The sequence below is a fragment of the Zonotrichia albicollis genome, chromosome 2 (genome assembly GCF_047830755.1).
Source record: "Zonotrichia albicollis isolate bZonAlb1 chromosome 2, bZonAlb1.hap1, whole genome shotgun sequence".
Classification (NCBI taxonomy): domain Eukaryota; kingdom Metazoa; phylum Chordata; class Aves; order Passeriformes; family Passerellidae; genus Zonotrichia; species Zonotrichia albicollis.
Genome location: NC_133820.1, coordinates 11,112,444 through 11,127,791, shown reverse-complemented (window position 1 = coordinate 11,127,791; position 15,348 = coordinate 11,112,444). Strand labels below are relative to the sequence as shown.

General features: G+C 43.4%; 1 protein-coding gene across 2 annotated transcripts in view; it reads right to left on the bottom strand.

Annotated features, from left to right (window-relative positions):
• USP25 (ubiquitin specific peptidase 25) overlaps positions 1 to 4,871 on the bottom strand; it is an 88,135-nt gene extending 83,264 nt beyond the window's left edge. Inside the window, exon 1 of one of the 2 annotated variants that reach the window (XM_074532921.1) lies at positions 4,602 to 4,871. In XM_074532921.1, coding sequence (XP_074389022.1) covers positions 4,602 to 4,646 — 45 coding nt within the window. In that variant the 5' untranslated portion in view covers positions 4,647 to 4,871. The remainder of the gene's footprint in view (positions 1 to 4,601) is intronic. The other variant, XM_074532930.1, reaches the window with a different exon arrangement.
• Between the last annotated feature and the right edge of the window lie 10,477 nt (positions 4,872 to 15,348).

Here is a 15,348-nt window from a genome sequence, read left to right as displayed (position 1 = left end):
AGTGTTAAATACTTTTCTATTTTAAGACATGGGTAATTTGGTTTTTTTGACCTTTTCATAGAAGCTGATGGGTTTTACTACCTTTTGTAGCTGCTGCTCATAGTAGCTGTGAATACAGAGTTATCCTAAAAATATTGAGGGGAGGGGGGAATGTGTGTTAAGGATTTATTACAGATATTTTAAAATAATAGTACCAAAGCTTACCAGGAAAATCTATAAACTTTCATATTCTGAAGCAGTATTTTCCTTTCAAGGTGTGGACCAAAAATATCTAAAGACATTATTTCAGACAAATTCTAATGCTAGAACTATACTTGTAAACTCCTGCAAACACAGCCAAAATCATTACTGAATTTCTGTGAAAGGTTTTCTGAAAGCAAAAAGTTTTAACCTGATGTTAAAGGTTTCATGAAGGTGCTGATTCATGGCATATATCAATAAACACAAGATTCAGCACGCTTGCATAGATACTAAACAAAAAAAAGACCAAAAAACCCCCAAAACTAACCACACACACACCTCCACCCATTCCCAACAAAATCCATCAAAACAGTCACAAAACCAGAAGGCATTCAGCAGACCAGTTTGACAAGGGCTTTCAAAATTACTTTGAATCGCTGGCCTTTGCACCTTGCTCTAGCTTTCAGAAATACCAACAGGAATCTGTGTCAAAGGTGTAACTACAAGTATTATAAAGATTTTTGATATGAGCTTCTTAAATACAGAACAAGATGCAAATATTTAATAGTACAACTCCACAGTTCTTGAAGTAATGTTTGCAAATTACTCAGTAGTTGGTGCAAACACTTTCAGTAAACCAGCGTTGTTATTCTGCTCCTTCTGGACAAAGAGGTACTAAAGCTCTGGGTACCAGCACTGGCAGCTCTAACACCCCACATTCAAGCCCTCCAAGCTCGGCTGTCACACAGTCCAAACCCAGACAGCTCCCCATTCATGGGGAGATGCAGAAACCATCCTCACTCCATGACCCAGGGGCCATTTCTCAGCTGCAGAGGGACACGTGCACATTGGTCACAGGTAAGGGTGGCTCAGGCCTGGTGATGAGAGAGGGAGCCTGCAGCCTCTTGGACCCACCAGGCAACTCTGAACTCAACTCTCAAGATCCAGAGGTTTTAAAGATTTGAATTTTAAACCTTGGAAGGTTGCCACCCACCAAGATGCAAAAGAAAAAAAAAAAAAAAAAAAAAAAAGAAAAAAGACAGTACAGAGCTCCCAAGATATCTTCCTTGTGTACCAGGTGCTCAGTAGATACTTTGCAATCACTTCCTGCCATTTAGGACTGCATCATGTCAATTGGTGGAGACAGATGACTCTATCATCATCTGCATATAGCAGCTATTGCTATTGCTCTTAGGAAAAAAAAAAAACAACTCAGTGCCATATTATTAGCTAAATCTTTAAATAATAAGTACATCAAAAGCATGGGACAAGCACAACAGAAGCACACAGAAGCTAGCACAATTTTCACCTTTTTACCCCAAGGATTTAGTATCAGACCTTGCTTTAAAGCAGGCATTATTTCAAGGGTAAATATCCTTAAAAGTTTGTGCTTCTTTTAGAAAAAGAAAAATGAGCTGAGCTGACATAGCTCTATTCTACTATTATTCTACTATTCCTGAGACTACACTGCCAATGCACTGCTGAATCACAGGTCTGAAATAACAGTGGGTGTGGGAAACCAAAGGACAGATAAAACAGCCTTTAAATCCATGTATCAACCAAATGTCAGGCTCTCTCCAGAAGCAGCAGAACTTGATAACACACATTGCTGAGAGGCCAGCTAAGTGCCACCAATTAAAAGTCAGCTTCTTCAATCTGCCATTCCGAGATGACCATCACAGTAATTATCAGAGCTGAGACAATGCTGAAACACGTTTAACCTCCCCACATCACAACTTCCAGTTAGCAGGAAAATCACCATTCACCCAACCTGTGCAGGGGACACTGGCCAAGGGAAGGGTCAGCACAGCACAAGGGGCAGCTTGGGAAGATCCTTCTCCAGGAGGAAAATTAGGGTACACAGGCATCAGCCATGTAGGGCTGCCTGGAGTACAGGAAATCCTGCAACACTCGTGCCTTATTTCCTCAGCAGCAAAATGCCTGACCAAAAAAAAAAAAAAGAGGATTGGACAGGACAGAAATACAGATTGGACAAAACAAGAAGCTACTTTTCTTTTAAATTCTCTCATTGTTTACCTTTATTCACATGCTTTAGTCTTACTGTAAACAGTACCTATGACCTTCAGACACCGAGCAATGTCAGAGAAGCACACAAGGGCCATGAGCCACAAGAACAATTTGATTAATTATCTGCTTCAGGACATAATTTACAAGTTTTAACTAAGGGTCAAGATGACCAGTAGAGATGAAAGAAAAAACTTCTTTTGACCTGACGCAGCTGCTTTAACTACACAATAAACTAAAGATAGCTTCAGTGGGAAGCAGCCTGTTTGTAGTTAAAACATTTATTAATACAAACCTACATCTCCAAGTGCTGCTGAAGTTTGACACACACTTCCTGTATGACAGTAAGAAAACATCTGATGAACAATGTTGGGAACCACGACTCCGAATAAGGTATGCTGATGACTCAGGCATCTCTTGCAAACCCAATGTATTTCTGCTTGTATGTGGTTTCTTCACGCTAACAGAAAACAATTGCAACAAACTTTGAGGTCTCCAGAACAAACTCCCTTATTTGTGGACATTGGGTTTTTCCTCTTTTGAGGGAAAATAGTAAGTTATTGCTGTGGTAGCCTCTCGACCTTTCATCCATCCACCAGCTCACTGTACCTTCACCATTTGCCTTCTTACATGCAAATAATCAATGTTGAAGTTTATAATCCAATTAGCTAGCCAGTCTCACTAACAATGAGATACTCACTTTGGAGTCATATAAAGCTTTTTTACAAAGTACTTTTAAGATTTGCCTTTCCCTCATTCTCTAAATGCATGCAGTTAGAGGTAAAACAGGTTAAAAACAATTGCAGATAATAAAATATTCCGATGATTCAACCAAAATAATAATAAAACATTGATATTTTATTCAGTTTCTCTAGACACTTAAAAAAGTGACCAACGCCCACAGATGCTGATTACAACTTCAGAATTATTACTAGCTGTATTTTTTATTGCAGCATGGATTACCTGGCATATACCACAATCAATCCTCAACCTCCTTTTGGATTTGAGGCTCAAGTGAAACTGAACTACTGACCCACAAGCAGTAGTTTAGCTGAAAACTAAGGATCCTTCTAGCTCAGCTGAAAACCAACATTACTCCTTGAGGATTATTGTCAGAAAGCACAAATAGGCAGCACTGCTCTGGGTCCAGAAGGCACTATGTAACTGACGTGAGAATTACGATATATTAACTAAACCACTGACAAGAGGTTTTGTAAAAGATAAACTTGTTCACAGAAGTTGTCAGATCCACAGCAGCAACATCAGTTTTCAAACACAGCAGGCACATGTGGCAGCAAATCTGCTACATTAACCTGTGAGCACGCCCCAGCTGAAAACACTGAGAGAGGAACAAAATCAGAGCGCTCAGCCCTTGCCTTCCTGCTGAAGCCGCCAAAATCACTGCTAACTACTTCCAACTATGAGAGCAGCCCTCGGCCAGACACGCCCTCCCTCCAAAAAGGCTTCTTAAATGCGAGCTGTACCACTTTAACCAATTATACCCTAATCAGCACATTCCCACTGTCCACTCTTAGGGCTGCAGCCATTTAACTTCCACCCCGACTATACCAAAGCACATCCACCTTATCCTCCTGTGAAGGCAGTACATACCATTATAAAACACTAATAAAAATCAGGGAAAAGGCAACAGTCATACCACTAACCGCAAGAGTTGTGTTAACCTACAAATTACCTTTAAAACATGTTACTTTAAAAGTGTTGCAATTTAATTTTAGACATTTCTCTCGACAGTTCAGTTCAAGTGAAGGAAAGCTTTAGAAGGTATCCCTTTTTTTTTCTTCTTCTTCTTCTTTTGACAGAGAAACATTCTCCGCCGAGTCCTGGCGCGCAGTAAAAGGCTGGGAAGCGCCGTCATTCCCCTAACCCCGTTCCATGATGCACGTTACCACGAGTCCCCAAACCCGGCACTTTTTCACTCCAGCAGGAGCGCGTCACTCGCTGGAAATAGCGTTCACCTTTGGCAGGCGCGGATGCCGGCGCTGCAGGGTCACGCCGGGCATGTGCAGCATCTCCCCCGGGCCCGCGGGGGGCTCGGCCGGCACCCCGCGCTCTCGCTGCCCAGCTCCGCTACCGCCGCGCTGCCCAGCAGCCTGCGAGCGCAACAGGCCCGCCCGGGGCCGCGGGCAGCGCGCCGGGGCTCCCCCGAGGGCAGCGCGGACACCAGGGCCGGCATGACCCGGGGCCGGGCCGGCAGCGGCCCCCGCTGCGGCTCCGCGGCCGCCGGAGCGGCGGGGCCCAGGCGAGGCCGCGGCACGGGGAAGGCCCGGCAGAAGCTCGGCACAGGCAGGAACGGCGGGAGCCGGAGCGGGCGCGGCCAGGCCCGGGCGCGGCGGGGACGCGGAGCCGCTCCAGGCCGGGCCCCGCCGGAGACTCACCTTGGCGGCGCCGCCGGGCTGCAGCACGTTCTGCTCCACCGTCATGGCCCCCGCGCGGCTCCCGGCGGCGCCCCGGGCTCGGCGGGTGGCGGCGGCGCCGTGCGGCGGCAGCTGGGCCGGGCCCGGGCTGGGCGAGCGGGGCGGGAGGCGGGGCGGGAGGGGGAGCCCGAGTCACCGCCCGGCGGGGGAGGCAGCGCAGCCCCGCTCCGGCCCCGCCGCCACTCCCGGAGCGCCGAGCGCCGCCCTCGGCCCGGCTGCGGCTCCCGGCGGCGCCGCCCCGCGCACCTGCCCCGGGCGCAGCCCCCGCCCGGCCCCTTCCCCGCCCTGTCACACCGCCCGCCTCCATCTTGGGAGCGCCCGGCGGCCGCGGGGCTCGGCGGGGCCGCCCCGCTCCTCCCTCGGGAAGGGCTCCGCGTCCTTTGCCCGCCGCAGGGGCGGCCCCGCCGCGTCCTTGCCCGGGAAGGCAAAGTTTGCCCCGCTGCGGGGGAAGCGAGAGCAGCTCGGACCGGTGCCGCTTTCCAGGGGATCGCCAGGGAATTTCTGAGCCAGCGCTGTCGCTGTTCGTAGCGACAACAAACCGTATCGCCTAATGAATCACAGAATCACAGCATGGTTCGGGTTGGAAAGGGACCCGAACCTAGAGATCACCCGCCCCAACCCCCCTGCCAAGGCAGGGTCACCCAGAGCACAGGAACGTGTCCAAGTGGGTTTGGAATGTCTCCAGAGAAGGACACTCCACACCTTCCCTGGGCAGCTGCTCCAGTGCTCTGCCATCCTCAACAGAAAAAAAAAAAATGTTCTTCCTCGTGTTGATGTGGCACTTCTTGTGTTTTAGTTTATGGCCATTGCTCCTTGTCCTGCTGCTGGGGCTCACTGTTGCCCCACCATTGTCTTGGCACCCACTTTGGAGATCTTTGTACGCATTAATGAGTACAAAGTTCTTCACACTGACCAGGCCATGCTCTCCTCATAGAGATGCTCCAGACCCTGATCACCTTTGTAGACTTTGCTGGACCCTCTCCAGGAGCTCCTTGAGGACCCCAGAACAGACACAGTAATGGTGCATCCTAAAGTTGCAGGTCATCCCTTTCCCTGAGGTTTGACTGGGTGAGCCATGGGGTGATGGTATTCAGCATTCAAATTGTACAGGAATATCATTCATGTGTGGGGGGATGCAGCTGGTCTTGGCAGCCCACAGTGAATTTTGGCACCACAGATAAACAGTATTAGGGAAGAGATTGTCCCTCTGCCATCCCGGGTGTCAAGGAAAGGGCAAGAAAGGGCTCTGCTTTGGGCAAAGTGACTTGGGTGGCCAAAACATGTTTGCCCAGAAGCAGACAAAGGGCAGCAGAGAAGCCCACCCCACATTTGGAATGCCAGTGCATGGTACCCATGTCCCAGCTCCATTTCCAAGGCCAGCAAGGCTTAGTCTGTAGCAAAAGCTGCAGAGAACAGCACGGTTCTGAGAGCGCCAAGTACCTAAAAAACATGAGCTGGGAGCCTAATGCAACAAAATGAATTGCAGCTACTGCTTGTCTGTCACACACAGTCTTTATGAGACTGAAATTCAAGGCCTTCCTCTCCCCACAGTGGAGTATGGATCTTTTTAAAACTGAGGTTATCAGGTAATAAGATCACTGGAAGATCCTGGACTTTAAGTAAAACACAAGCACAACTCATGACAACCTGCAACCACTGCTTTATTTCACTGTAGATCCTGTGCAGGAGATGTTGCAATGTAATCAATATTTGCACTTCTCAGGTTTGTTGCCCACAGATTGTATCAGTTTTAATTTTTTTTCCTTTTATGCTGCAATATGCAAGGCAATTTTTAAAATTAATGTTTCCAAAGAATTTATTGTGCAAAAGACAAGAAAGTATGCAGATAATGTAACAGGATCAGAAATGGCTTGCAAATTACTTCACTGGAGATAGGAGTGGAAATTTTCTCTGCTCAGACTGATGGCTGTGTAAGAAAGGCAACAGTAGCAGCTTGAGCCCTTCTTAAAAACCTTTTCTGCAGCAGCTGTGTGGGAGTGCCAGTCCAATTCCTCTGTCCTCTTCCAATCATGCTTTTTCTTATACATTTTTACGGCTTCTTCATCGTATTTTTGACATGTGCTATGTTCAGATAACTCTCATCAAAACTATTAATTATTTACATTATTTGAAAATATTATAAACAAATTAGCATTTAAATGAAATACATTTGTCTTGCAATACTTTTTCAAGTGTTTTCACTGTTTCATTTAATAGCTTTCCTGTGTCCAAAAATAAAATGTATCCAAAAAGAAAGAAGAAATCGTACATTTTGTTCAATTCTCTTTAAATCAGGATAGCATGACAAAATCACCTTCCATTAAATTCCCTTCCCCAATAAAATTATCACTTTTAAGGGCTCCAGCTTCCTAACTTTCTTTAATATAAAAAATGGCTGAGCAAACTAATCCCAAGACAGGGATTTGCCATTGAAATACATCATCTGAACCACAACCACACAAATGATTCTGTCATACTTACAGTGTTGCTGGGAACCAGAGAGAGCAGAGTTCCCTGTTCTGTTTGCAGCTCAAGCTCTCTATGAAGTACATTGAGCATAAGGCTGGAATTTGTACCTCATCAGAAAACACTAATGATTTTTCAGGGCCACAGTTTAGGAAGAATATATGTATATATATATATTATATATATGTGTGTATATTTTCACAGAAGTTTGTCAGGTTTCCCCTTAGTTGCTCCTCACCTTTTAACAATATTACAGGGTTTGGCTGTTACCAAACATGGTTCGGTTTTTAAACAATTGGTGACACATTACAGGATCTCTGCCTCCAGCTGCTTGGTCCCCTGAGCAAGGTTCCCCCCGTCTGCACCTCCTGCTCACCAGCAGGGCTGGAGAAGTGATTCACCTGAAACACAAGCACAGACTCCCCTCCCCCCTAAACTGGTTGTTTTCTTCTGCTAGATCAGTTCCCCAAAATGGTTCACTGGCTGGCTGCAGGAACAGCTGTGCTGGCCCAGAAGAGAGGGTGACCCAGGCTCGGTGATGGTACCCATGAAGTTTCATTTCACTCATTTCTCAAATCAGTAAGTGATCGTGCCTTCCTGATCTGCACACTGCCAGCTGGAAGGAAAGCCTCTGCCTGCTCACAGGAATCCTTGTTTTCCCATTTTTGCAAAGAGCAGCCAAACATCAGCCAACCACAAAACACTTTAGCACATGTTTTATTGTATACAAAGATCATGTACAACAAGAAATAGCTCATTATTTCCCTCCATTTTCAATAGACTTGGGTTTGTCCTTAATTAAGTGCAACATTTATTTAGGGCTTTAATTAGACTGTGGCTGTATAAGTTACAGCTGGGGAAGTACAAGTCAGGACTTCTTGGTTTTCCTTTCCCAAATGTGTAACCTGCTGTATTGGGGATGATAAAGCACTGCTTTAAAAAGCGCAGTGAACGCTGCAAACACAGGCTCTGTAGTTAACCCTGGATTCACATTTCCAAACCCCACCTCAGTGCACTTTCACTTAGGCCTTTTGGCTCTGCAGTAAATAGTTCAGCCAACTGAGAAAACCAGGGCCATTCAAGCAGCTTTTATAGCATGACACTTTTGAAATCATTTGGCAATCACTCTCTGTGTCACTGGTAACCATTCAAGCATTGCTTTGGCACCTGCAAAATCTCCTGGTGGTTATCAACCAAGGCAACCAAAATAAAAACTAACCAAAGTTGTAACTCAGGAAAGAGAGCAATCATTTTCTGAAAACCTTTTGAAAACCTAAAAATAAAATTAAAATGAGGTGAACATAGGTTTTGTTGCTATGCAAAACACAACTTCATATTCCGTTGTTTATTGACCTTAAACTGAAGGTTCCTTACCTGCTAACTGCTTCCTGACAGCAGATGTCTGTTCACGTGCCTTCTTAAAGTCTGGCGCTACATTAAAAATAAAAATTCTCAGATTTACACTCCTGAGTTCATGTAATTGCAGCTGAATTCCACAGAAATTATGGATTTTACAAGAACCTGGTTAAAGTGCCCTTTTTCCCTTAGCTAATCTTCACATTTTATTTACTTTCTTGACCACCCTTGCACATTGATCATATTATTTCATACAGCTTTCCTGAGAGGCCATAACATTTTTTTTATATGTGGCTGTAAGTAATTTAGAGCTCAGCAATGACTGCTTGTCCTTCCAAAAGACATTACCCGGTGTTTTTCAAGGAGTAGAAACTTACAGAACTGTTCCCAAGATACTTCTTTCTGTCATTGAAAAGGTAACTAATTTAAACTGGCATGTTCCACAACAAATCACTATTTCCACTGAATGAATTTTAAGCAATATAATAATTAATATTCCCCCTGATTTAGACTTCACCTAATGATTACTTATAATGTTTATTTTTAAACTATTTCAGCTCAGATATTTCTTACTTTTAGCATCATAAGTGTCTAACACTCATATACAAGGTCTAAACAATTTCTTTTGTATTACAAAGTAATAAAGCCAGTACTATACATTTTTTTCCCACATTTACTTTGCATGTATTTTTGCAAGTGGCAAACTCCCTGTTCTTCTCCTCTACTCAGTCATTTTTTGCTTTTTATTGAAGCAAAAGCTCATTGACCATGATGACAGCCTTTCACAACTCCTGGACAAGATTCCCATACATGCAGTCATGTAAATGCACGCTGCACTCTTCCTTAAATAAATAATGACAGACAATTGTTTTCTTAGACAATAACCTTAAATTTGATGGTCTATGCAGACAAGCAGGGTTGTTCTCCATCAGGATCATGTAATCCACACATAAAACTAGGAGTCAAAGCTGGCAGGGGAGCACAAAATTGTTGTCTTATATAGCGAGAGTTCTATTATCATTATAGTGCAAGGATTCCATATTGCCAGAGTTTCATGCCTCCTCAACGTTTCTCACAGGCCACTCCTCTAGGCACTGACTGTTCCTGGCCCTTGCAGTAGTCATCTGACTCCTGATCCCACCAATCCACTCTTTTATACCACTTGTTCTTATTGGCTACAGCTGTGGCCTGTTAACATCAGGCCTGCTCCTAATCTTTAGTAATTGGTCCAGCTGCAACTCGTTGGGGGATAAGATTACATTCTATACCACCTTCATTTACCCATAGTATATCCACCTACACAAAATTCCCATGTTTTGCTTCTGTCATTTTGCATGCCCTTCTTTCTAGCCACCCACAATCAAAGATAGTAATAAAAGGCCCCAAACTGTAGTGCATAATTTCACAAAGGTTTCAGGTATTGAGTTCTTAGGGTGATATTAAAATACCTCAGCTAGTTACCCAAGTTCCTTGTCCTAGGTATGGAATGGCCTTGGATGCTTCAAGCTGGGATGTACAACATCCAGCAACCTACAACCTTCTAAATTGCTGAGGGAGGCACGTGCCTAATATCCTACCCCAGATACTTTTGAATGGGTGGGAAGATGCTTTACATAAGGATTCATGTTTCACAACTAAAGCCTAATGATCCTTGCTCAGGTCCAACCAGCCCATGTCCTTATCACAGCCTGGTCTGCAGCCTCCCTGCCTGGCCACTCCTCTGGAATGAGGGGAATGTGGACACCAAACCCCTGACAGTGTAGGAGGGAGCAGCACTCAAATCCTCCATCTACTGGGACAGTACTCTAAATACGAGGGTCTTAAATAAGGAACAAACTTCATTACTGCCTCCCTCAGTGGCTGTATTTTTAAATGAAGAACCCAAGGCTCTGCATGCCATGTTGATTCACCCTGTCAGCATGCTCAGAGCTCCGCTGTCAAGTGCTCTCTGGGAAGATGAACTGGGGAATACCACTGCTTCCCGTTTAGGGAATGTTCCTAGGTATTCAGCCCTGGCAGGGCAGAAGCACACACACAGAAAGGGCTTCCTCAGCACATAGGAAACTTTTCTGAAAACTATTTGTTTGTCTAAAAATTTACATGGCAATTTGCCTTTTTTTGTGTGTTTGGTTTTTGGGTGGGTTTTTTTGTTGTTGTTGTTTTTGTTGTTGTTGTTGTTTTGGTTTGGTTTTCCTTCATTAATCTTCATTTTCAGCCTACTCAGCCTCAGATGGGCAGGTTTCTATAGACCATGGTGGGCATTAGCACAAGTTTCATTGTATTCATCCTGTAAAAAAGTTAAGGAAATATCAGGCAGTCCATCACAAATGACTATGACTTCCATAGTAGGATTTAATTACAGCTTCTGGGCTTTTTTCCCCAAGAAAGGATTTTAGTAAGATCTTGTAGGATTTTTACAGCCTAAAATTTTCATGCCCTCAGACTATTTAAAGATTTTTTTTAACTTAATAGCTCTTATTCTGTATCACACAAAACTACTGAGTAAAAGGTGTAGAAATTTTCTCAAAAGGAACTGCATGTTTACATTTTTACATTCTCTGAGCAGTTTCCTCTCTTTTACATCCAGATAACATGTCCTTAATTTTCTTAAATAGCTGTTAGTTTTGTTTGTATCTTCCTACTGATTGTAAGATATATGTAAAAAAAATGAGTAGATACAAAATATTACTGATGTGTGCATGGTCAGGCTCACACCATCTTGTATTTTTACCTGCATATAGAAACTAAATGCTTTTAAAATATATTTTTTGGGCAGAAAATAACGTATTCCTTGGTGTCTGACCACATTTACTGACTGTAAAAACAGCAATTTTGTAAGTCAGAAGGAATAAGAGACAACAAAAAACTGTTTTGTTTTCTTGTCATGGTTTTAACCAGCAAGCCTGCTTTTCCTAAATGGTACAGAAGAATGCTGACAGTTGCAGACCATTTCACCTGACATATCTGTCCTATTGTACCTGAACATAGTGTTCATTTGGGTGATTAAAAAGTTTTTGTTTTAATAATTAATTCTGGGGAGGTCACCTACTAGAAAGAAAGAAAAAGGAAGTTTTAAATCAATATATATAATATATTGATTAAATAATTATATATATTTTATATATATATATAAAATATCCCTTTAAGATTCCTTTATTGCCATTAATTCTTCTTAGAGATGCATTGAGGGTGGTTGTGTCTGTTATCAGTGGCTTCTCTAGACACAGCTGTAGGCCAACCTCCAAATAAATATGCAACTTTACTCTTTGTATATTCACATGAGGGACAATATTGGGCTCCAAGAGTACACTTGACACCACAAAATCTGTCACTTTATATATTCTAATGAGATTTCCATTCCCCCTTGTCCTGAGAAGACCAACTGAAAGCAAAGTCATTTAATATGTTCAACATTTAAAGCTGCTCTTGTCAACAGATTTGACTGTGACTCTTCCTCATCACGTTTGGTATATAAAAATGAAACCCACCTAATAGTAAAGTCAGCCTAGTGACCTTTACTACTACAGTATCAGGCACAGCTCATGCAAAGCCTTTAAATGTAAAAACATGGACAGCTGGGGTGAAACATAAGATTGAAAGGATGACACATTAGCTAAACAGGAGCCTGAGGAGATGAGACGGGGTCATAAATTGCATTAGTCAGACTGTTTGAGAAAAGATCTCCAGTGGCATTTGCTTCTCACTGGGGACTTCCATTGATGATCTTTAGTATGCACTGGTAAAACTCTATTCAGCTTCTTACATATTTGGTAAATGTTCCCAAAGAAAGCCATCCTCAGGGTCAGCTTTCCTGCCACAGAACTGAACATGCAGAAGGGGCAGAGTGCTACACCAGCTAGGACTCCATGCTGAACAGCTACAGCAAGGGTTAATTTTGGAGAGGGAGAATCTAAAATGGAGACAGGAACTGAAGTGGTGATATTGGGCAGTACTTTTGGGGAACTTGGGAGCAGCGGCCTCCTCAGACACACTGTGCACGGACTGACAGCAGGAGCTGCTCAGAACAGCACTTCATGCATGTTTCATTGAGGCACACTGCACTTGGGCACACTTTGCAATTTAAAACAAGCTCAATACAGTATTCCAGAGAGTCAATGAAACAAGAACATCTCCAAAGTGTTCTTTATAAAAATGGACAAAATTGAGACAATAAAATAGCTCATCACATGAAAAGGATGGAGACTGATTAGCTAAGTGTGAAGGCAGAGACAGAGGTTCATCATCAGTAGCTGGTCAGCATTACAGGGAGGTGATGTCATACACTTAATTTAGCTGTCCAAGTAGAAATGTGGGCAAAGCTGTTCATTGTGAGGGCTTTCTCTACTTTTGTTAACCAAGGCTGGGAGGTGGAATGGCTAAACAGAGCTCAGGGATGGCAAAGCAATAACTGTAGAAGGACACAATCACAAGGAGGGACTGTGGGAAAACCCCACACTATGAGGGCAAGCAGCTCTCTGCCCCAGGTTAGGCAGGTGACTGGTGTGGAAGCTGTGCAGAATTTAGTGTTCCTCCACTCTGGGAGCCTTTGCAAACACAACTTCATGGCCTGTCAAAACATTACTATGCTGCACTGGAAATACGAGTTACACACACATATGACAGAGCAAGAGAAACAGGACAAAAGATTTGGGAGCACCCATCCCACCTGTGTATCCACAGTAAGGTGAAAAGTTCAGGTAAACACATCTGTATGATATGGGAGTTTCGTTGTTGCTGTTGTTGGTTTTCTTTCAGCTATATGACAAAAAATAATTCAAAATGTTCTTTAGTGAACTCTGGTCACCACAGAGGAGACATGTGGATCAATGTAATAGACAAATTCAACATCTTTGTGTAAGGTTCAAAAGGTGTATTGACTAATTCACACAATGACATGAGTTTGGATCTTCACTAGGTGAATTCAGTGGAAGGAAAACTTCAGCTTTGGGATCTTTACATTAAGACCAGGTTTTATGGATTGTAGAGTCAGTTTGACTCAAGTGGTCATGGATTTGAGGACTCATCTAGAAAGACCCTAGATGAAGGCATCTATTTCCTCAGAGTCAGTATTGATTCCTAGATGAAGGAATCTATTTTCTCAGAATCAATGTTGCTGCTTCTGATACATTCAATTTTGGTCCATTCTTCACACCTGCAATATTTTTAAAGTGATCTAAATTCAAGTTCATTAATGCTGTGTCTTTACTGACAAGTCACATCCCTAAGACTGCCACAGATCACCAGGAGAACTTATAAAGGCCAACTGAGACTCTTAACTTTCAAAACCACGACTCTGCCTTCTTTGTAGTGGAGCTTGGACCCCAGCTTGTCACTCAGACTGCAGGGAAGCACTCTGCCTCCGTCAAGGCTCTCATTTCCTTCTTGCCTGCTTACAATTGCAAATATTTCAAAACTGAAGAGTCTTCCGCTTTCTAGCCCTTCCAGACTGACACCCTCATGACAAAGCAGGAAAAGACAAACTAGGGAAGTGGATGGCATCAACCCTTCTATTATTACTACTGAGGAAGTTGCAACATCTTCTGGTTCTGACACAGCTATCATTGCACCTGCACCAACACATCTAAAAGCCTTCCATGGACTTTTCTGGAACCTTTCAAAACACAACACAAAGACAGGTACTTGCACCAACTAGATAATGGACATCTGGGTTTGCAACCTATATAAACTTCTATCCTTTTTTAAGGCAGTTTCACTCTGAAGCACCGTGCTGTAACTTCAGCCCAGCTCTCTGGGGAGGTTGTGTGAAGAAAATGCATCATGGTACAAGAGCAGGCAGCACATATAAACTGCCATGCCTGCTTTCTCTGGCTATGCAGCAAAGCACTGCAGCCCAATGCCATGAGACCAGTCCTACTTGCCAGGAAACACAGAAAAGAGTAATTTGGAGAAAAACATAACTATCAGGGGTGCTCCTGCTTGTAACTGCAAAAGTTACTGTTTGTGTCTGAGTTTAAGGTGAGAAATTAACAGACTTTAGCTATAGGCCTGCTTTGGTAACATCTGAGCCATCTAAAACGGGATTTCTTACCTTGCCAAGTGGAAAGCTGCAGCAAAACTACTGTCATGTTGTCACACGTGCAGGCACCTCTGCCTTCTCCTATGTCTCTTTACTGTTTCAGCTTGGAAGCATAGAATCTCTTAGTGAAAAACATAAAAACCCAATCCCCACATTAAAGAATTCATTTTACTAGGATAGATTAACTTGTAATTAAAGACTCAAGCTATTGCACGACTGTGGCAATAGTTTGAAAAGACTGCCTTTCTTGAATGTGTGCATATGTTATGCTGCCATTTAGGTGGCGCCGCTTTTTGCATAAAATTTACTTTGCATAATGACAGGCAGTTTTGCAAAATATATATTTGTAATCTTTGGTACTTGCTTGCCACATATTTTTTTCATTTCGTTCAGAATGTTTGTAATAGATGTCTGTTATATGGGGCTAAGAACTGACTTCTGAAATACAGAAAAAAGTCCAGAAATCTTTGAAAATTCATTATTTATTTCCTCCTTCTGTTTCTAGGCCCTTCACAATTTGCTATCACATGTTTGCCAGGGAAAACCATCCCCGCAGAAAAGCAGCTGCTGGGGCTGTGTGTACATGACTCAGATGCAAAGTCCAGCAATTTTCTTTAAAGTGCTGACAAAAGCTGGCTTGGGCCAAGAAAGAAGACACTGTGCTGAGGCACGTGCAGGTGCTCCACCCCTGCAGGCCAGCTGTGGAAGGGACAGGACAGACAAAACAGCTGAAGAGGTTCTGCCTCTTAACAACCTCAGCACAATTTGCAGGACTGTCCCCCTCCTTGTCCCTGGGCTGCAAGAGTGGCTAAACTGCTTTGTTCAAGGAATAAACACAAGTTATGAATA